General features: G+C 46.5%; 1 protein-coding gene across 16 annotated transcripts in view; it reads left to right on the forward strand.

Moving 5' to 3' along the window:
* The window catches only part of DYSF (dysferlin), a 227,109-nt gene that overhangs the window by 71,998 nt on the left and 133,404 nt on the right, over window positions 1-21,707 (forward strand). For all 16 annotated transcript variants that reach the window (XM_030310815.1, XM_030310819.1, XM_030310817.1 and 13 more), the window contains 5 exons: window positions 3,380-3,506; window positions 5,054-5,157; window positions 15,468-15,536; window positions 16,104-16,147; window positions 19,608-19,690. In XM_030310815.1, the coding sequence (XP_030166675.1) occupies window positions 3,380-3,506; window positions 5,054-5,157; window positions 15,468-15,536; window positions 16,104-16,147; window positions 19,608-19,690 (427 nt within the window). The remainder of the gene's footprint in view (window positions 1-3,379; window positions 3,507-5,053; window positions 5,158-15,467; window positions 15,537-16,103; window positions 16,148-19,607; window positions 19,691-21,707) is intronic.

Below are 21,707 nucleotides of genomic sequence, written 5' to 3' on the forward strand. Positions count from 1 at the left end.
TGGACAAGCTCCGCCCTCCCAAAGGCACCTGTCCCTGCCTCTCACCCCACAGTCCAGCCCCGTCCTTCTGTAGCACCTCTCTCCAGACATTGTACAATCTTGGTCTTCTCATGGCATCTCTGAGCCTGTTACCCTTTCCTAAAACATTTCTTCCCCCTCTTCCTATTAATTGTAACCTTGCTTTTTCCTGATGAAGCCACTTCTTTTGAAACTCAGACAGAAGCCCCCACTTTCTGCTCCGACTCTCCATGGGTTCTGGAATGTCAGGAACAGCCACCTTTCACTTCCCACTGCAGCCTCCCGGCCAGCAGCTTTCCCAACTTCGGTGCTGCCTACTCCTTCAAACGCTGCCTCGCTGATTGATTCCCCCTCTTCTGGGCTGTTACCCCTGGCACAGACAGAGCTGGTCCAGGGACATCTCTGCTTGCGGATTCTCATCTTTGCCGTTGTCCGGAGGTGTGACGTGTCCTCGCTGATGAGCCACCAATATCTGATTTTATTTCCTTTAAGACCCTGAGCTCCGAAATCCCTCTCTCCGCTGCTCTCTTTCTGCCTTTTTCCTCCCTCACCCCTGCTGAATGACAGTCCTTCCTCCCCGGCATTACAGCTCCCCCTGACTCCTCTCGGATTTCCCAGTCCATCAGTGTCCTCCTGCCATGCTTTCCCCTCCTCCAGGCTGGACGGACCCCACCCACCTCCATCACAGTTCTCACCATGTGCTTACTGGCCCCACAATAGGGGCTTCTGCCTCACCTCATGACTCAGCCATCCCCTATTGTCTGTACCACTCCTTGGTCAGTTTGGGTGGCAGAGGTCACCTGGAGGTGCTGGCTAGATGAACCTGGGGGCTACCAGCCTCTTCTTTTACTTGGGTGTGGTTTACTCATTCCATTCTCCACAGTGGCTGTTTCCAAACTTTGCTGTCTTTCCTAAGCCCCAACCTCTGCCTCCTTGGAGAGGCAGGGTTGCACAGCGGTGAAGGATGTGAGCTCCTGGAAGCTCCCTGGTTCCTCATTCCTGACTTCATTTGTCTTCCCTCCCTTCCCCATCTTCCCGCCTCCTTTGCCATGTTCTCGAGTCCTCCGCCATCTTGTTCTACGTGCTCCTCCTGGTGTCTCCTCTTCTGCCCTTTGGTCTGTACCAGGCCCAAGATGTCCCTACCTTCGAACACCCTCACTTTCACTCATTGCTCCCCATCCCTCTTCTCCAAAGTGCTTGCAGCTCATTTCCAGGAATCGCCAACTTCTTCAGGGAGTACGCTGTGTTGTTCTCTACTCCTCTCCCAACTGCTCATTCCTCCTCCTCATCACTAGGATTCCCGCCACCTTCTTTCCCTGAAACCACGTGCTGGAGGGTCACTGTTGCCAACCTCCAGGGGCTCTTCTCTGCTATTAATCCTCTCTGTTCCTCCACAGAGTTTGATTCTAGAGCCCATGGCTTATTTCAAACTCTCTTCTCCTTTAGCATCGGTGATTCTCCTGATGCTTTCCCCCCCTTTAAAAATATGGATCTTTGGGGTGCCTGAGTAGCTCAGTCAGTTAAATGTCTGGCTTCAGCTCAGGTCATGATTCCATGGTTCCTGGATTCGAGCCCTATGTGGGGCTCTGTGCTGACATTTCAGAGCCCAGAGCCTGCTTCTGATTCTGTGTCTCCCTCTCTTTCTGCCCCTCCCCTGCTTGCGCTCTCTCTCTCGAAAATAAACATTAAAAAAGTTTATAAAAATATGGATCCTTCAAATTCAGTGGCTCAGTAAAATTCCTTTGCCTGCCTCTTTGCTGTCTCTTTGACTCACACTTTCCAGGAGCCCATCTCTTTCCACCTGAGACTCCTAAGTTGCTCATCTCCAGCTTGGATCTTCTGAACTTCAGACACTCGGTTTCAGTTGCTTTTATTTTATTTTTTTAAGTTTATTTGTTTATTTTGAGAGAGGGCGAGAGTGAGCACGAGCAGGGGAGGAGCAGAGAGAGGGAGAGAGAGAATCCCAAGCACTGACAGTGCAGAGCCCAACGCAGGGCTCTTTCTCATGAACCGTGAGATCATGACCTGGGCCAAAATCAAGAGTCAGATGCTTAACCGACTGAGCCACCCAGGCGCCCCAGTTTCAGTTGCTTTGTAAGAAAGCCGCATTAACATGTCCCTGAGGCCCCTCTAACTTAACATGTAAAAACCCAGGATTATCTGCTGCACGCTCCTCACAACTGCTCCCATCCTGTGTGAGGTGACATCTTAGGAAATGGCTGTCATCCACTCAGTTCCCCCAAAAGCCAGAGGTCTGATTTCATTTCTGATCCCTCAGTCAATCCACACGCAAGGGGTTGGTCAGTTTTTTTTTTTTTTTTTTTTAACGTTTATTTATTTTTGAGACAGAGAGAGACTGAGCATGAACGGGGGAGGGGCAGAGAGAGAGGGGGACACAGAATCGGAAGCAGGCTCCAGGCTCTGAGCCATCAGCCCAGAGCCCGACGCGGGGCTCGAACTCACGGACCGCGAGATCGTGACCTGAGCCGAAGTCGGACGCTTAACCGACTGAGCCACCCAGGCGCCCCGGGGTTGGTCAGTTTTGTTGGCGTGACAACCTCAGTGCATGCTTCTCTTTCCCATCCCAAGACCAGAATGACCAAGGTCACACTCCCCTCACGTCTCCCCTGGGCCCCTGTGTGAATTAAGATATAGGTTCAGCTGCTGTAACAAAGACACCCTAAATAATAGGTGTTAAGGAGGATAGAAGTGAATTTCTTTCTGTCATAAATGCCTGGGTAGGCGGTCCAGAATTGGCTTGGTGCTTCCACAGTGACCAGAGACCCAGGCTCCTGGTCTTTGCCCCGCTGTCTTCATCATGAAGCTTCCATCTCATGGTTCAAGAGGGTTGCTCCAGTTCCCGTCATCATGTCTGTATTCCAGTCAGTGGAATGGAAGAGCAGGATCTTGCTTAAAGGTGCTCTTTCCCTGTGAGATGGTGAGCTCCATGGAGGTGGGACCTCTGACTACCTTGTTCACTGCTGCATCCCTCCCCCTTCAGCGCAACCTAGTAGCCACTCACTGAATACTTGTTGACTGAACGAACGAAGCTTAGACCTGTCACGTCTGCACTCTTGTTAATGGGTGGAGTGAGAAGGAGACTGAGGTTCTTGAATACCCACTGTGTGCCGCATGCATTTACACGTTACTGAAGTTGATTTTCCTAGCAGTCTGTAAGGTCAGTGTTACTGTTTCCATGGTACAGGTGAGGAAGCAGAGTCTCAAGGGAGGAACCTGCCTGAGATCACATGTTAGTAAGCAGCAGGGCGAGATCTACCTTTGTTCAAATCGCACCATTTAAGGGGTGTTGGTTGAAGGAGAGAAAATACTGTGCTGAAGTGCATATTTGGTTGCATTGTAGCTGGAGAGAAAGGACCCCTCTGAAGACAAGGAGGACATCGAAAACAATCTGCTCAGGCCAACTGGCGTGGCCCTTCGAGGAGCCCACTTCTGCCTGAAGGTCTTCAGAGCTGAGGACTTACCACAGAGTGAGTCTGGTGTCCTCCCTGGGTTGGGAGATTGTAAGTGGGGGACCCTGGGCTGGGGAAGCAGTCTTTGAGATGTTGGAAGGGCTCAGTGTCTCCACAGATGAAAAGCATCCATCCACTTGGTGACCCATCATGCCGTTTGCGTGGGACTGGTTTCGGCACGGAGAGTCCCACAGCCTGGGGAACCCCTCAGTCCCTGGCCAACTGGGGAAGTGTCCTCATCTTTCCAAGAAAGAGTGACAGGGTGGCCACTGCCTGGGTGCTCACAGTGACTGGCCCTGCACTGGGCCCACCCTGTGTGCTCAGGAACTGCTGGAGGAATTATGCTGAATATTTCAGAGCCATAGGTTTCAATCGGGGCCGCACGTTAGAGTCTCCTGGGACCTTTAAAGGTGTACAGACACCTGGGCCCCACCTCCAGTGTTTTGTATTGATTAGGTTTGGAGTAGGGCTCACACACGGGTCGTTTTCAAAGCGGCTCACTGTTTTGAAGCATGTGTTAGCATAATCAAGCCAATTCCTGTCCATAGAAGAGTCACTGAGAGCGTTTGCAACTGAGATCCCTGTTTATAAGTTTTGCATAAAGCTAATTATTTGAAGTTTTGCTTAAACTTTGACTAATGACTTAAAAAGAGAAATGCATTCTTTCTGTACAAACTGAATTGTACCAAAATCAAGGAGAAAGCCTTTGAGCAAGTAATGGGTTTTAAATGGGCATTAAAATGCATCTTCAGAACATTCCGCATTGATTGGTTGAAACTAGGCAGAAGTGAGATTGGTGAGCTCCCGCGGGGGGCTGGGGAAATAGAAATGTTGGCTTTGTTCAAGGTGAATGTGCTTTATATTTAATTCTCTGCAGTCTTGTTTAAATATAAATAAAACAAAGTAAGTGGGTACATAGGACATGAGTACTTGCTAATTGTTATCTGTTGTATTCATGTAGACAGCAGCTGGTATGTAATCTGTACCTGCCTTTCCCCTCATTCATATACACACTAACATCTATACATGCCATAAGTATACGTGTGCACATACCTATTTATCTGTGTATACATTTGCAAATAATATAACTAACTCAGTAAAATATTGATTTGGAGTAGCATAGACTAAAAATTGTTTTTTTTAAAAAAGCAGAAGTGACTTATTGGTTAAGGGCAGGTAAATCACTGTGCTAAGAGACATAAAGGAAAATGTGAAACAGGCCACCAGTTAGGGGATGTTATTATAACAACTTCCAGTCTTTTTCTGGATTGTTAATTGCCCTTAGTGATGTGGATTGCTAATCAATCAATCAATCAGTCAGTCCTCACTCCGTTATCTTTTGGGTCTATACAGAAAGCCCTTGAGAGCAGGGGCCAGTGAACAAGCTGTTTGGGCAGGATGAAGAAGCAGTGTGTGCCCTCAGGAGCTGCTGCTCCGGGAGTCCCCGGGCTGAGGGGGTGCCACTCCCTCAGGGAGTCCCAAGACTGTCTGGAGACAGTAAGGTGGAATGCTGGGGTTTTGGTGGTCGGACAGCAGGCGGGCAGTGACCAGAGTGTTCTCCCCAGTGGATGATGCCGTGATGGACAATGTGAAGCAGATCTTTGGCTTTGACAGTAACAAGAAGAACTTGGTGGATCCCTTCATGGAAGTCAGCTTTGCAGGGAAAATGGTAAGAAGCAAGGAAGCAGGAGGAGTCTCTCCGGAGGGTGACGGCTGGGTGTGTCTGCGGACGGGTGCTGAGCAGAGTAAAGGACAAGGTGAGGGGGCACACTGCCCTTGGTGCTGCCCATAGAAGGCGTGCACGGGGCGACTGATTGGAGGATGCACGGTGAGGCACTCATCACGGCCTGGCTCTCTGGGGCTGCCCGGCACACACACGTGGGCGGGTCTGCTTGGGGTATCCGAGATGGAGACATAGGTGATAGACACGGCGAGGACAGACAGGCAGTGGGTAGATGGAGGAGTATTTGGGAGAAAATGAAGCAATAGAATGGAAACCAGATGTGAAGTCATAAAGGTAGGGAAACTTAAAAACAATAAAAACATAGTGATTATTTTTAAAAAGTCATGGCAGGAGTTGAGTGGAGAAAGTCCACTTTGGTAGGGGCCCTAGGGATGACTGGCACCTTTCTTCCTCGCAGCCCACCTTCCTGCCCAGCGGCAGGTCTGTTGCTGCGGGCTCCCTCCCTCCAGCCCACCCCAGGCAGGCGGGCACTCTTGCGGCTTCCTCTGCCCATCCTGCGGGCTCTCCCTGGCAGCTGGGCCACTCCCAGGCTTCAGCCTCACCCCTCCACAGAGGACTCCCACAGCTCCGTTTAACTCTGACCCCCACTTCAGCCCCAGACCTCCACAGGCCTCTGCACAGCTCTATCTGCTGCCCCTTGGGCCCTGGAGAAGAGTCCTCTTCTGCCCAACATGCCCTCTATCAGGAGCCTCCATCCTAAGCAGGTACCGACGTCAAAGGGAGAAGACGTGGGCCTTGATTCTTCCTTCGTTTTAAACCTCCTTATGCCAAACATGCCACCCTAGCTTTTGATTTCAAACATGTCCCAAGGCCCTTCCTTCCCCTGTGCCCACTGTCGTCTCTTCCCAGGACCACACAACAGCTTTGGGTTTCATTCTCTTCTCTGGGTTCTCCCCAGCGAAAGCCACCAGAATAGTCTAAAACAGCCCTGTTTATGCAATGAAGTTCAAACGTATAATCCGGCTGATCAGGTGCTGTGCATCTGAACTTTCTCACCTGGTCTCCATGGCTTAAGTCAGCTGCTATGGTATCTGTGCAAGTGGGAGAATGGCGCCCCCTGCCGGGAACATGCAGCTCTGCAGCCCCTGCTGCAGCGTGGCCTCGTGCAGGGTTTCAGCCCCAGGGGCTCCCTTCCTGCATCCTCCTGTGCATACAAACTGCATTGCTCACACAGCGGCCTTGTGTCCTCTCATCTGTCCTGCCTCTTCCTTCCCTTCAGAGTCACACTTCTAGGCTTTGCACATGCCTGTGCCCTTCCTTCACTCCCCGCCCCAAGTCCAGCATCTTTTAATGTTCACCTTCCCTAAGGTCCCAGGCCTGATGCGCTAAGTCATCGGGGCTCTAGGGTGCCCTGGGCCCTCTTTTAGCAGGTTTTCCATTTCATTACAGTAGTTGTTAGCATCTGTTTCTCCCACTTGTGGGTAAGAGCCTGATCCCAATCGTATTTAGTCCATAACCTCAAAGCAGAGACTGTGGTGGAAATGGTGGGAAAATGACATATCAGGTGGGTGCAGACTGCCCCCGTTCTCAGAAGCCCTGGCAGGAAGCCTCTGTGTCCCAACCACAGGGGTTTGGCAAGGGTGGGGTCATGGCCCTCTGAGGTCGTGCCAACCTTGTGGATAGTGCCACCTGCCGTAGAACCGGGGTTGGGAGAGTTGAGTCACATGGCTTGGATGTTAGCGGGGAAAATTGGAACAAGGCAGAGAAGAAGGGCTGAGAGTCTGAGCTGGGTGGCAGGAGGGTGGGTGCGAGGCAGTGGGCTTACCCTTCCCTCCCTAGGCAGAGGTGGGGAGTGGGGGAGACAACCCATGGGTGTCACAGGATAATTGCAGAGAAGTTTTAAAAAATAATACACACCAAAAGGTGAGGGTGGTGTGGGTTCCCATTCACACAGCACTTTGCCATTTTCCTTTCTCGTAATCTCTTCTTAGATTCATTTTGAAAAGGAGCAGGGTCTGCCAGCCCATCCCATGGACAAGAGGAGGCCCTGGGATGGGGGTGGGGTGGAGGGAGAGGGAGGTGTCTTATTATCTGATGCCCAGATCCACTCCCCACCTTTTGTTTCTTTTCTCTTTTTATTACTGACATACGTGTTTACTAATGCATTTTGAAAATTACAGAAAAAAGTAAATAAAATGACCCATAATGCACCACACAAAGTTCATTTTTGGTGCCCATCTTTCCAGTGATTTTCCTGTGTGTAGATGATAGACATTTTTCTGATTCTTTACTTTGAATATTTTAAAACATCAAGTTAGAAGAGTTATTCAGTGAACACCCATGCACTGGTATGACTTCCACTTAGATGAAGCACTTGCTAACATTTTGTCACATTTACTTTCTGTATATAGATACTTTTTTTCCCCCTGGGCAATCATTTAAAACCTAGTTGCAGGCTGTACTCCTAAAGGCTTCAGCATGCATCTCCTGAGAAAAAGAAAATTCTTTGTAACAAAATTCTTTGTATCTACAGTAATATTATCAGACCTATGAGATCAACAATCATTCCCTAATATTATCCCATCCTGGCTCATATAAATTTACTCTGATCATCCCCCCAAATTTCCTTTAGAGCTGGCTTAGTGTGCTGGTTGAAGACCTAACTGTAATTCACGCTCTGCATTTGGTCTTTGGGCCTCTTTATTTTAGTCTCTTCTGTAACAGCCCCTCCTGCCTCCCTTCCCCTAACCATCCCCCCGCCCCCAGCCCGACAAACATAGTTTTTCTTACCCCATGATATTGACTTTTTTGAAGAGTCCAGGCCGTTTGTCCATGTTCTGGATCTGTCTGATTGTTTCCTTCTGGTGTTGTTTAACTTGTTCCTCTGGCCCTGTATTTACAACAAACTGGAAATTAGGTGTTGAGGCCAGACTAGATTCAGATTCAGTATTTCGGCACGAATGTGTCACACGTGATGTTGTGTACATCGTACTGCATCATAACAGGAAGAGAGGTGAGGTTGTCCCACCACTGGTGATGATTGTGTGATCATTTGCTTGAGATAGTGTCTCCAGAACACCCTCTTGTCAAACGACATGCTCCCTTTTGTACTTTGCAAGTAACTGTGGGCGATGTCTTGGCACTGTGTATCTTGTTTCCCAGCAGCTTCTTACCTAATGGTCCATGCAGCCGTTGACCTCCTTGCCGGAATAAGTCATTTACTTGGGGTTGCAAAGTGGTGATTTTCTCATTATCATTCCTTCTCTCTTTACAAGCTAGTGTTTTTCTGGAAAGAAGAGCTTTCCTCCTCCTTGGCCCTTTTGAGCATTACTTATAGACCTCAATACTTTTTATTAATTCAGTGTGTTAAAATCCATCATGACTGTGTTGGATGTATGAACTGTCCTCAAGTTGGCCATTGGGGGCCCCTTCAAGCTGGCTCCTCCATCCTGAGCCTAACTCAGGGTCTCAGTGAAAATGTATGTGGGAGAGGTAACTCCGATTTTAAACTCTTTCACGCAGAGGTGTAAATGCTCACTGTGGGTCCTCACCCAAGTGCTGTGTTAGTGTGGGTTTGGGATCAGGGTCTGATGCCCTGTACCTGGCCACAGGAAGGACTGTAACAGAATAAATGAGGGCAAGAAGGAAGGGGAAAGGTGTGGCTGGATAGGCCTGTGGGACATTTCTTCCAAAGACTGGGATTAATTTCCGAATTTGACAGATAAGGAAGGTCACATCTCAAGATTGTTTTTATTCCACTTTCCTCCAAATGGTAGGGTGCTTTGATGGTGGTGAGAACCGAGACTAACCTGCCTTCAAATTTAATGGCTTTTTTTGGAGCTGAGTTTCAGAGTTCTGGGGCTCCTGGCTGCTCCTGGGTCCACACAGGCACCTTGACCTCCCAAGGTCTTCTGTTCTGAGATGCTCTTGGCTGGCCCTGGGGGTTTTTCTAGGTAGGTGCACATGTTCGTGGGATGTGATGGAGGTAGGGGACCTGGCCAAAGCAAGGGGCTATATATAAAGCTGATTGGTGACTGGGCTTCTGCAAGAAGCCCCCAGAAGGAAGAGGCTTATTGTGGTGGAGGCAGTTGAGACCCTCCCTTTTGAAAGCTTCAGCCTGTTGGACACTCCTGGCAGTCCCCAGGCCTCTATCTCATCCTCTCTCTCCTCCAGCTATTTGAACTGCCTGTCTTGTTCTTTCTGTCCCTCTCTCTTAGCCTGCCAGTATGTCACTTTTTCTCACTACATCCTAATCTGGAGTCCTGGAGTTTTGCCCTCTGTGTGCCCACTCACCCCAGTCTGGGTCTCATTGCACTTCCACTTATGGACACTTGGCGGCACTATTATTCAAGATGTGAACCATACCTGATTTTACACACACACACACACACACACACACACACACACACACACACACTCTTGGTAGTATGTGAGAAGGAAAGGAAAGGTACTTGGGGGGCAGGGTGGGAGATTTTCAAGGAATTTTTTTTCTGAACTCAAGGAAAAAACCTACCAATTATAAAAAAATTGAAAAAAAATCAGAGAAAATAAAAGAAAATGAAAAGAATTAACCATATTTCTGTACCCCACATCACTCTGGAGATAACCACTGTTAACATTTGTGGGTATTTCCTTGTAGTGTGTTTTTCTCTCTAGTGCTTTCACTCCCAAACCTCCACTCCCCCACTGGAAAAAAATTGGATTCAGAGTTGATTTTCATTATTTGGGGATATTTGCAAATTCACCTACTCGCTAAAAAAAATTTTTTTAAATTTATTTATTTTGAGAGAGAGAGCAGAGGAGGGGCAGAGAGAGAGGGAGAGAGAGAATCCCAGGCAGGCTCTGACCTGTCAGCGTGGAGCCTGATGTGGGGCTCGAACTCACAAACCGTGAGATCATGACCTGAGCTGAAACCAAGAGTTGGATGTTTAACCGACTGAGCTACCCAGGTACTCCTATTTGTAATCCTAAAATTTATAGTCATGCTGCTTCATGATCATTTGTGGTCTGTGCAGTATGACTGAGGCCCACGTTGCCAGCTGATTTGGAACAATGTGACCCTGCCTTTTTGTCTCAGTTCTCATCCTGTAATTAAGTGTCCTTTTCTTGGTCTGCCTGGTGTTGTGTTTTTCACATTTTTGTGCGCTTTATTGGTGAGTTGACTGTTTAAAATGCTCCCCTAGTGTAGTGCTATAGTGTAGTGCTCAAGTGTTCCTCTGTGTAAAAAGGCTGGGTGTACCTTATAGAGTAAAGATATGTTAGATAAGCTGCATTCAGGTATGAGTTACAGTGACGCTGACTGCGAGTTCAATTTTTTTTTTTGTGAGTTCAGTGTTAATGAATCAACAGTATATATGAATTTTTTTTTAAATGACCATTCATGCTTTTCATTGACAAATGTCAGGATGGCTTTCTGATTAAATCAAGAAACAACAACACATCTGACTGTGTAATTTTGGTGTCAGATAGCTCACTCTTTTGTAAAATTTTTTTTTTTTAATGTTGATTATGGAGAGACAGAGAGAGACAGAGCATGAGCATGGGAGGGGCAGAGAGACGGGGAGACACAGGATCCGAAGCAGGCTCCAGGCTCTGTGCACAGAGCCTGATGCGGGGCTCGAACTCACAAACCACGAGATCGTGACCTGAGCTGAAGTCGGATGCCCAACCGACTAAGCCACCCAGGTGCCCCTATTTTGTAAAATTCTTTGGTAGACCACCCATAAATTATTAGGTGATATTTTTCTTTTTTTAGTGTTTATTAGATATTTGCTTCATATTATATATTACCAGCAATTTTATTGCTATGTTCTTATCTAATTCCTATATAAAAGCTGTATAATATCAGAGAAACTATTAAACAATTTTAGGTTATAGTAAGTTACAAATGTTCTTTTCAACTTCTCTTTTTAAAAAAAAAATTTTTTAATTTACATCCAAATTAGTTAGCATATAGTGAAACAATGATTTCAAGAGTAGATTCCTTAATGGCCCTTACTCATTTAGCCCATCCCCCCCCCCCACAACCCCTCCAGCAACCCTCAGTTTGTTCTCCATATTTATGAGTCTCTTCTGTTTTGTCCCCCTCCCTGTTTTTATATTATTTTTGTTTCCCTTTCCTTATGTTCATCTGTTTTGTCTCTTAAAGTCCTCATATGAGTGAAGTCATATGACATGTCTTTCTCTGACTGACTAATTTCACTTAGCATGATACCCTCCAGTTTCATCCACGTAGTTGCAAGTGGCAAGATTTCATTCTTTTTGATTGCTGAGTAATACTCCATTGTGTGTGTGTATATATATATATGTATATATGTGTGTGTATATATATATACATATATATATATATATATGTATATATATATACACCACATCTTCTTTGTCCATTCATCCATCGATGGACATTTGGGCTCTTTCCATACTTTCGCTATTGTTGATAGTGCTGCTATAAACATGGGGGTGCATGTGTCCCTTCAAAACAGTGCACCTGTATCCCATGGATAAATACCTAGTAGTGCAATTGCTGGGTCGTAGGGTAGTTCTATTTTTAGTTTTTTGAGGAACCTCCATACTGTTTTCCAGAGTGGCTGCACCAGCTTGCATTCCCATATATGAATTTTTTAACTTTTCTTTATTTTTGAGAGAGAGAGAGAGACAGAGCGTGAGCAGGGGAGAGGCAGAGAGAGCGGGAGACACAGAGTCTGAAGCAGGCTCTAGGCTCTGAGCTGTCAGCATAGAGCCTGACTAAGCACACGAACCCATGGACTGCGAGATCATGACCTGAGCCAAAGTTTGACACTTAACCAATTGGGCCACCCAGGTGCCCCACAACAGTATATATTAAATAAGAATCCTTAAACAGAAACACACATAACACAAGATTATGTATTGATTAGTTGAGAAAACTGTTGTGACAGAGGCTGATAGGAGCCTAACCCTGTATTTCCCCCAGAACAGTGGTTTAATATTCACAAATTCAATGTTCTCGGTGATTTATAGAATATGTAACTACCATCAACAACAAGAATCAATTCTATCTACTCAGCTTGGTAAATTATTTTTATAGTCTAGTATTTTCTTAGGCTATTAAACAGCCTTTGAAATAAATTTTTGAAGACTGTATAATATTCCATTATGATTGTGACATAACATTTGGGATAACTTTTTTGACATATGACATTTGACATAACCTATTTTGGGATAACTTTTTTGTTGTAGTTGCTAGTTTCATCTTTTATGAACATCTCTGTGACAAATCAGTGTGCAGGAATCTTTCTTCATACTCAGATTGTTTTATCTATAGAGAAGTTTCTAGAACTGGGCAGAGGGCATGCTTATTTTTCAGTATTTGATACAGATGGCTAAATAGCCCTCCAGAACGGTCATATGAATTACACTCTATCAGGAAGTGAAGGAGGGTAAAACAGAAAAAAGGCTTAGAGACAAAGGAGGAGGAAGAGGAAGAGGGGAAGAAAGAGGGGGAGGAAGCTCGGTGCTGGCTCGGCTGAGTGTGTGGGGAGTGGAGCAGAGCGTGGGAAGGCTGTTGGGGTCTTCCAGGGCCAGAGGCAGTGCCGGCCTGGGTGTGGTGGGGAGACCTGCTATGTTCAGGCTCCCAGACCCACAGCCCAGGGTGGCCAGGTGGAAACACCTGCTGTGGAGGGTGTCTTCAGCAACTTGGGGCCAAAGCTGAAGCAGGCCCTGGGGGCATTGCTCCTGGGAGTGTGGGGAGCACACACATTGCTCCTGTGCCTTCTTGTACCAGGGAGCTGAGGCACGGTATCGGCAGGATCTCTCAGCTGTGTCCGGTTAGAGTCCTTTCTTTTCCTTTTATTTAAAAATTTTGGTCATCAAATATTTGGGTTAGGTAATATATTTATTGTGGAGACCCTATCTATCTATCTATCTATCTATCTATCTATCTATCTATCATCTATCTATCTATCATCCTCTACGTAGCAGCCATCATGAAATCTCTTCCTCTTGCCCCACACCCATCCACCCATCACTCTCTCCCTGGCAGAGGGAAGCATTGCGGTTAGATGCTTTTGCATCATTCTGGTTTCGTTATGCGTGTGCAAACAAATCAGACTACAAATCCTTACGTGCTATTCTTTTAACACAGATGGTTGTATGTTATACTCACTGCTCTGCACTTTGCTTTTTAATTTTTCTCCCCCTCCAACTTTTAGTAAGATATTGACATACAGCACTGTATAAATTTAAAATGTACAGCATGATGACTTGAGTTACAAACTGCAAAGTGATTATCCTAAGTTTAGTTAGCATCCATCTCTCATATAGATACAAAATACAAAAAAAAAAAAAGACAGAAAAAGTGTTTTTTCCTTGTGATGAGAACTCTTAGGAGCTACTGTCATAACAACTTCCAAACATACCATACGGCCATGTTTTCTATAGTCATCATGTAGTGCGTTACATCCTCAGTACTTACCTTTTCTCAGTTAATAATATAACTTGGAAATTGTTTCGTATCACAGAGCAGTCCTCATTCTTCAGAGCTGCACAGCAGCCCGTTGTGCGGACGGACTGCTGTTTAGGTAACCCGCCCTCTGTTGGTGGACACGTGGGTTGTTCCGTACCCTTGATACTTCAAGCTGTGTGCAGTGAATCACTTCATTACATATGTCATTCTGCACGTATGCAAGTATTTCTGTACGATGAATGTCTAGAGGTAGAACTGGTAGGTTAAAGGGTTTTTACACTTGCAATTTGGATGGATAGTGGCCAGTTGCCCTCTAGAGGGTTGAGGTATTTTTTTCTTCCGCCAGCACAATATGAGAAAGGAGTCTCCCCATAGCCTTGCCCCCAGAGGGCTGTCGGATTTTAGAGTTTTATGAATCTGATGGGTGACAAATGGTGTCTTGGTTTTATTTGTGTTTCTTTTCTTATGAGGGAGGTTGAGTATCTTTCCATGTGTTCAACCCTTTGAACTTTCATTCACCCTCTGCCCGTGAAATTGTCGGTCTCTTTTCTTTCCTTACTCCTTTCTTTGCTGACACAAGGAGCAAATCCTGGCACCCATCCTTGCCTCCAAGCTTTGCCTGGGCTATTCTCACAGGGAGGCAGGGAGGGTGGGGACAGGGGCTGACTTTGGGTGGATCAGGGGTGGAGACAAAGTCCTGACCTTCATGGAAGCTGTACCCTCATTTATTTATTTTTGGGACAGAGAGAGACAGAGCATGAACGGGGGAGGGGCAGAGAGAGAGGGAGACACAGAATCGGAAACAGGCTCCAGGCTCTGAGCCATCAGCCCAGAGCCCGACGCGGGGCTCGAACTCACGGACCGCGAGATCGTGACCTGGCTGAAGTTGGACGCTTAACCGACTGCGCCACCCAGGCGCCCCTGTACCCTCATTTAATGGAAGAATGGAAGCCCCTGATCAGATGTTCATTAAATGAAATAATGCACATAAATGCTTAGCACAGTGCAGGGCCCACAGTAAACGCTCTGAGAAAGGCTGTAGGACATGCAAACCTACCAGGATCTATGTATCTGAAATAGATTACCTGCTGTCCCTGTGCAGGGACTTGATTCTCCTGAGCTGGCTATGGGGTGTGGCACCTCCCAGGGCATTCTTAGCACATGTAGAGCACACAAGTCACTGGTTTCGATCTGGATTCCACCTCTGCCAGTTTTCTTGATTGTGGAAAGCCCAGTCTTAAGAGCAGGGCTGATCTGAGGCAGACTGTGGCTTATGGGGTTTTTGTGTTCGCTGCATTCTTCTCTCATTCTCAGATGCTGGTGCCTGGCCCTCAAGCCCTGGCCCTCTAGCTCCCCTTTCCCCTTCGCCTCCACTTCCTTCCCCCATCTTCAATCTCTTAGGGCTCATGGTGTTCCAAAGGGGCAGGTGGTCTGGGCTGACTGGTAGAGGTTAGTGTGTTTAGCTGTAGGACCCCTGGGAAAGCCAGTCTAGACTCAGGGCCCCCACACTAAGGTCATGGACATATGGGAGTTGGGGCAGGAGGATTTCCAGTCAAAGGTAGGAGATAAGGGTAGAAGGGCCGTGGAATTCAGGCAATCTGTCACCCCACCCCCACCCCATCCACGCACTCTCTTGCTACCCCACCCCATACTCTCCAGCTCTGGATCTGATTTACCATTGAGCTTTGTCTCTGCAAATTCCTTGTGTCTGAGCCTTTAAGGTCCCTAGGATCTTCTGCCCAGCCTGAAGGGGGGCCAACATGGTAGAGAGCAGCCCTGGCTGGTGAGGTGGTCTCCCAAGGAGATCATAGTTCCCTTGGAGCTCCATCCACCTGTCCTCTTTGTCTTCTAGCTCTGCAGCAAGATCCTGGAGAAGACAGCCAACCCTCAGTGGAACCAGAGCATCACCCTGCCTGCCATGGTAAGCCTTGCCTCCTCGGGCCCATCCCAGCAGACCCTGGGCTCCTGGCCTCCCCAGCATCCTGCTTGTATCCTGGACTTCTCCTTCTCCTCCTCTTCCTGCTTCTTCTTCTTCTTCTGCTTCTGCTTCTGCTTCTGCTTCTTCTATTTCTTCTTCTGCTTCTCCTCCTCCTCCTCCTCCTTCTTCTTATATGTTTATTTATTTATTTTTGAGAGACAGAGAGAGAGTGAAAGCAGGGGAGGGGCAGAAGGAGAGGGAGAGTGAGAATCCTAAGCAGGTTCCATGCCCAGCGCAGAGCCCTACGCGGGGCTTGATCTCACAACTGTGAGATCATGACCTGAGTGGAAATCAAGAGTCAGATGCTTAACTGACTGAGCCACCCAGATGCCCACCCCCTTTTATAAAAAATATTTTATTTTTAAGTAATCTCTATACCCAACATGGGGCTTGAACTCACAACCCCGAGATCAAGAGTTGCATGCTCTACTGACTGAACTAGCCAGGCTCCCCTGGACTTCCCCTTCTTTAAAAGGATCCCACTCCACCATGTCTCTCTTCCCTCCTCAGTTTCCCTCTATGTGTGAAAAAATGAGGATTCGCGTCATAGACTGGTGAGTGCTGAGTCTTGGAGTCTTTGGGGCGACTATTGTCAGGGTTCACTGGGTCCTTCAGTTTTCCTCAGTTGAGAACACATAGTGGGAGAGTCTTTTTCAGGTAAGGGAGTTTCCTCTGCTGGGAGGCCAGAGAAGGAGAGGTCGTGGGCTGTTCTTGGGAAGCTTACTCACAGCCCTACTCCAAGGTACAGAGGGCAGCCAGGTAGAGCAGAGAGATCTCCAGAAGCCTGAGATCCCCTAGGGCAGGAGGTTGTCAGGAAGACTTCCTGGAGGAGGTAGGATTTTGATAAGTCCAGGGTGAAGGCATTCCAGTGCAAAGAGGATCATAAGCAAAGGCAAGGAAGCTGGAAAGAGTAGGGCTTCTGGGAGGATGGGCTGTGACCCGCCCCCTCCCCCCCCACGCCCGCTGTGGGCTGTTAATGTGGAATGAGCACTTACTGTGTGCCAGGTCCTGTGCCCAGCAAGTATTTTACATGCGTGACATCATGTGATCCTCAGCTCAATTCCTGGTTACTTTATAGATGAGGGGGTGATCTATCTAAAGTGACAGCTGGGAAGCAGCTGAGGCTGGGATCGAACCCAAGCCTGCTGCTCCCAAAGCCTGTGTTCTTAACCACTGGGCTCTCTGCTTCCCACTGTGTTAAGGTGATCTCTGTCACACCTGGAGGGCTATTAGGGGTCCACATGCATGAGCTCCGGGACCTTCCAGACATGAGGCTTTCCAAAAAGAGAGTTGTCCTCTTTCTGCCCCCAAAAAGTCTTGGCCATGCGGTTCCCAGCGTGTTCTCCTTTGGTCTCAGGCCATGGTACCCCCAGCCAGGAGGGTAATGAGAGACCAGGGAAAACCCCCAGGCCACAGAACCATTAAAGTGTGCGCCAGTTCCCTAGGTCTAGAGAAAACAGCTTGTGGGAATTAGAGAGGAAAGCAGCAGCCAGGAGGGCCAGGAGGGAGAGGCCTCTAGGGCCCTGACCGCAGGTATGTTCCGTGGGCAAGCGGTCTTGGGGAGAGATGTGCTCCATGTCCCCAGAACCACGTCTGTATCTCCGCTCACGATGTATGTGCGCACCTGAGTGTGTTGTGGTGATGGGGGCTGATTGGCTGTACGCGTCTGTGTGTGTCTGTGCCTGTGGACTCTTGTGTGCATGTGCGCATGAGTGTGGTTGTGTTGTGTGTGGTGGGTGGGCCTTGCCGGGGTCCGTGTGAGCTGTGTCGAAGGCATCAGCATACTGTACAATCCAAACACATTACGGAATCCGGTGGTTGCATCTCTGGTTTGGGTTGAAGCGGCATTTTTATTGTGAGTCTATTTTCAGACTTGCTGTATTTTCCAAAAGCAACCCCAAGCCCCAAAACCCAACTCTTGGCCAGAAAGTGTTCTGCTGCTGCAAGTTCCTGTCCAGAAAAGTGCTTTCTTCCCAGAAAACTCAGATAAACTTTTGTTATCACCTGAGCCCTGGAAATATGATATGGTCCACATGGCCTTTTCCTTGTAACTTAATCTTCTGTTCAATGCTTTCATGTTTTCTTTTTTGTTAAAGAACAAAAATTCAAGAAGTTCCTTCTACCCCATAAAAACGGAATCTGTCTCCATTCTCACACAGTTCAGATAAGACCAGAGGTCAGAAATTTCATTCTCCTCTCTAAGTGCTGGTCTTTTCCAGGGGCCGGTCATGAAGGCAGTTACCAGTTATCTGCTGTTGATGATCTCACTGTAAGATGTGTCAGGAAGGTCTTACTTCCCAGGGCTTATCACCATCCTTCATCAGGAAAAATGATGAAGATCTCTGCTGACAATCCATTCTTGTTGGTTAGTCCCCACCCGGGTGGAAAACTTTAAAATCAAAGCTTAATCACCAATCTGGGAAGTGCAAAGAGGAAGGAAAGGAGCAGTAGAGATCAGGTATCTGATGGGTATAGCCCTGAAAAGAGAAATAGAATAATAGCCTTGCCCAAGCGTGTCTTTCACAATGGGGCTTGGGTGTGTCATTTTCTGAAGCTGCCTATGGCCTAGGTACCCATAGGAGGGAGAGAGAGCCTACAGGGCTCCAAGGAACATGGATCCCGGGAAATTTCAGGAAGGAGATAGGTCTTGCCCAGTCCAGCATTTCTCAACTTAGCACTATAGCGTTTGGGGCCAAAAAATTCCTTACTGGACAAGACTGTCCTATGCATTGTAAGGTGTTTGGTGGCAACCATGGCATCTCTCTCTTGCTCCCTGTCCCCATTCAAAACTATCTCCAGACCTTGCTAAATGTCCCTGGGGGTCGAAATCACTGGATTGAGGACTCTTGGTCTAGCCTGACAAGGAAGCAGTGGGTGACTGCAATCAAAGCTCTGCTTCCCGTGTCAGGTGTATCTGGCTCAAATCCTAGTTTTGCCATGTTGGCAACCTCAGTTTCCTCATTGAGATCCTCATGAGTACTTGCCTCATGGGGCTGAGTGAGGGTTCGAGCTACTGAGTGAGGTTTCGAGCTAATTCATATGACGATGTTAGCACAATGCTTGGCTTTCAGTAGGTGCTTGATAAATGCCAGCTATTCTCTATGTTATTGTCAAGGGGGCAGGGGTGGGACCCAGAGGGAGGGTCTGCATGGGACGTTGTTGGCTAATGGACTCGTTATAGTCAGTCTGCTCAAACTCCTACCCATAGTCCCCCATGCTGGTTAGGGAAGGGAGAAGCCTTCCTCCGAGGAAGCAGGACAGGGACAGGCCCCTGTGCATGTACCATGGCAGGAGCACTGGATCAGGAGTCAGGACACCAGGGTTTCAGTTCCGGCTCTGCCCCTCCCTCCCAGGCTGACCTTGGGCAAGGACCTTCCACCTCTGAGCCTCGATTTTCTCATCTGTGCAATGGAGAGGATAATAAAAGTACTAGTTCTTCAAGGCTGTTGAGAGGATCCTTTGAGATAAAGGAGGTTGAAAGTGCCTCGTCACATATAAAGTCAGATACAAAAAGTAATCCTGCATTAGCTAATATAAGCTAATTTAATATAAGCTAATATAAACTAATTTAAGACTGTGGCCTTGGAGATAGCTTCTTCTTGGGATGCCCCATTTTCTCCTGGCCTGGATATTTCCTGAGCTTCTAGAAGAACCTTGCTCAACCTGGGTCTGGGGGTCTGGTTCCCAGAGCAGCCTCCTGCTCTCCTGCCCTCCCTCCTGCCTCTGGCCTCTTTCCTTTCAACCTGCAGATGTCTCCCCAGACATCCAGGCTGGCAGCCCAGTGTTGGTTGGCTGATGGGATGCTGGTGGTTGGCCAGATGGACTAGTTCCCTCAGAGGAGTCTTGAGCAACACTTCCTTTCCAGTCTCTTCTTCCCTAGGATTACCAGGCCTCAGTAACATACCCAGTATGAAGAATGAGACCCATAAAGATGTATAACCCTCTCCTTCCTGGGTGGGCTGTGGTGTGCAGTCCCCCTCCTGTGTTCAGGCCCTCTCTGCCCTCTTATTCTAGGGACCGCCTCACCCACAATGACATCGTGGCCACCACCTACCTGAGTATGTCGAAAATCTCTGCCCCTGGAGGAGAAATAGAAGGTAAGTTTCCCTCCCTTGTTCTGTCCTCTGGTCCTCCACACTCTCCCCTGATCTACCCCTACCTGTCTTATACCTGTAGTTTTGAGAGTGCAGAAAAGGGAATATTAATTATGAGGCCTTTGCAGCCCATTTGTCATGAAGAAGGGCTGTGGCCAATGAGAAAGATGGCCTTACAGACACTTAGGATTCTCTACACCTCGGCGGGTGGGATACACCACTGAATGGTATTGAGAGGATAATTCCCTCCTGCCGATAACATGGGTGGCTGCGGACATTCTGTGCATCAGGTTCTGTGTTGGCCAACTGTGTTCTAGGAGTTTCTATTTCGAAATAGCTTTCATTGGTCAGTGAAAAAGTAGGCCATGATCATTTTGTAAAATTTAAAAAATAATTAATGAAGAAGAATATAAAATTTGCCCATAAAATTACCCATATACTTACCCCCCAGATAAGAGCTAATTATTAATATTCTGGGAGTTTTTTTGTGTGTGTGTATGCATATGTACATGAATGTGTCTGTATGTATACCCAGGTGTGTGTGCATTAAAAACTGTTTTGAAACAACTATTTTGAAAACTGCTTTTTGTCACTTGGCAATATAACATACATGTTTATTCATGTTATTAAACATTGTACAACAGCATTTTAAATGAATACCCATTTTCCACTGTCTGAATGTATCTTAATTCACATTAACTAGTTAATGATGAATATTCAGGTTTTCTAATTTTTCTACATTATAAAAAACTAATTTTATATTGAATATTTTTGTAGATGAATCTTTTATACAATTCATGATTTTTTTTTTGGATGAATACCTAGAAGTGGAATTGCTGTATCAAAGGATTTGTAAATTTTTTGAAAAGCTTATTTAGTTATTATTTGAGAGAGAGAGTGTGTGTGTGTGAGCAGGGGAGGGATAGAGAGAGAGGGAGGGAGAGAGAGAGAGAAGAGAGAAAGAGAGAAAGAGAGAAGAGAGAGAGAGAGAGAGAGAGAGAGAGAGAGAGAGAATCCCAAGCAGGCTCCATGCTGTCAGTACAGAGCCCAACACGGGGCTCAATCACACAAACTGTGAGATCATGACCAGAGCCAAAATCAAGAGTTGGACCCTTAACCAGCTGAGCCACCAGGTGTCCCAGGATTTGTACATTTTAAAGCTATTTGTATATATCAAAATTGCCCTTCAAAAGACTGAACTAATGTACCCTCTAATCACTCACATAGGCTTATTTTGCTCTACTTTCGCCAACACAGGATAAAATAATGTTAAAAAGGAACTTTGTTAATTTGATGGTTGAATTTCATCGTTGTCTTAATCTTCATTTCATCAATAGATGGTTAAGTTGATGAATGCAACTTTAAAAATATTTTAATAGTTGTTTTATATTTACATATTACTTATGTATTTATTATGTATTTTATTCTATTATAAATTGCCTATTCATTGTCTTGGTTCATATTTCTGATAGTATGTTTGTTTTTTTCTCACTGTTTTGTAAGAGTTCTGTATATATATGGATGTTAACTTTTCCCCTGTTGTATATGTGGTAAATAATTCTTGTCTGTTTTATTTTACCATGTAATAGAATTTGATGTGTAGATATTTAAAATTCTTATGTAGCTAAATCTGTTAACCTTTTCCTTAGCAAATAAGGCAAGGATCTAACATTACTTATTTCACAGTTGTTCTTTGGTAATACCAACACTGTATATTAAATAATCTTTTCCCTATATTTTGGAATGCCACCTTTATCCACTACCAAATTCTTAAATGTGTTCTTGGGCCTGTTTCTTGATTTTCTATTATCTTTAATTGGTATGTCTGCTTGTTATTTCTTAGGTTTTGGTATCTGGGTTATGCTGGCTCTATAAAATTAATTGGAAAGATTTAAAGTCTTTTCTAACATCTGGAGAAGTTTATATAACATAAGAATATAGTCTTTTGAGGGTTTGAAAGAATTCACCCATAAAACCAGACGGGCTAGGTGCCCTTTTTGAGTGGGTATAGTACTAGCTC

This window comes from Lynx canadensis, chromosome A3 (genome assembly GCF_007474595.2).
Source record: "Lynx canadensis isolate LIC74 chromosome A3, mLynCan4.pri.v2, whole genome shotgun sequence".
In the NCBI taxonomy this organism is placed as follows: Eukaryota; Metazoa; Chordata; class Mammalia; order Carnivora; family Felidae; genus Lynx; species Lynx canadensis.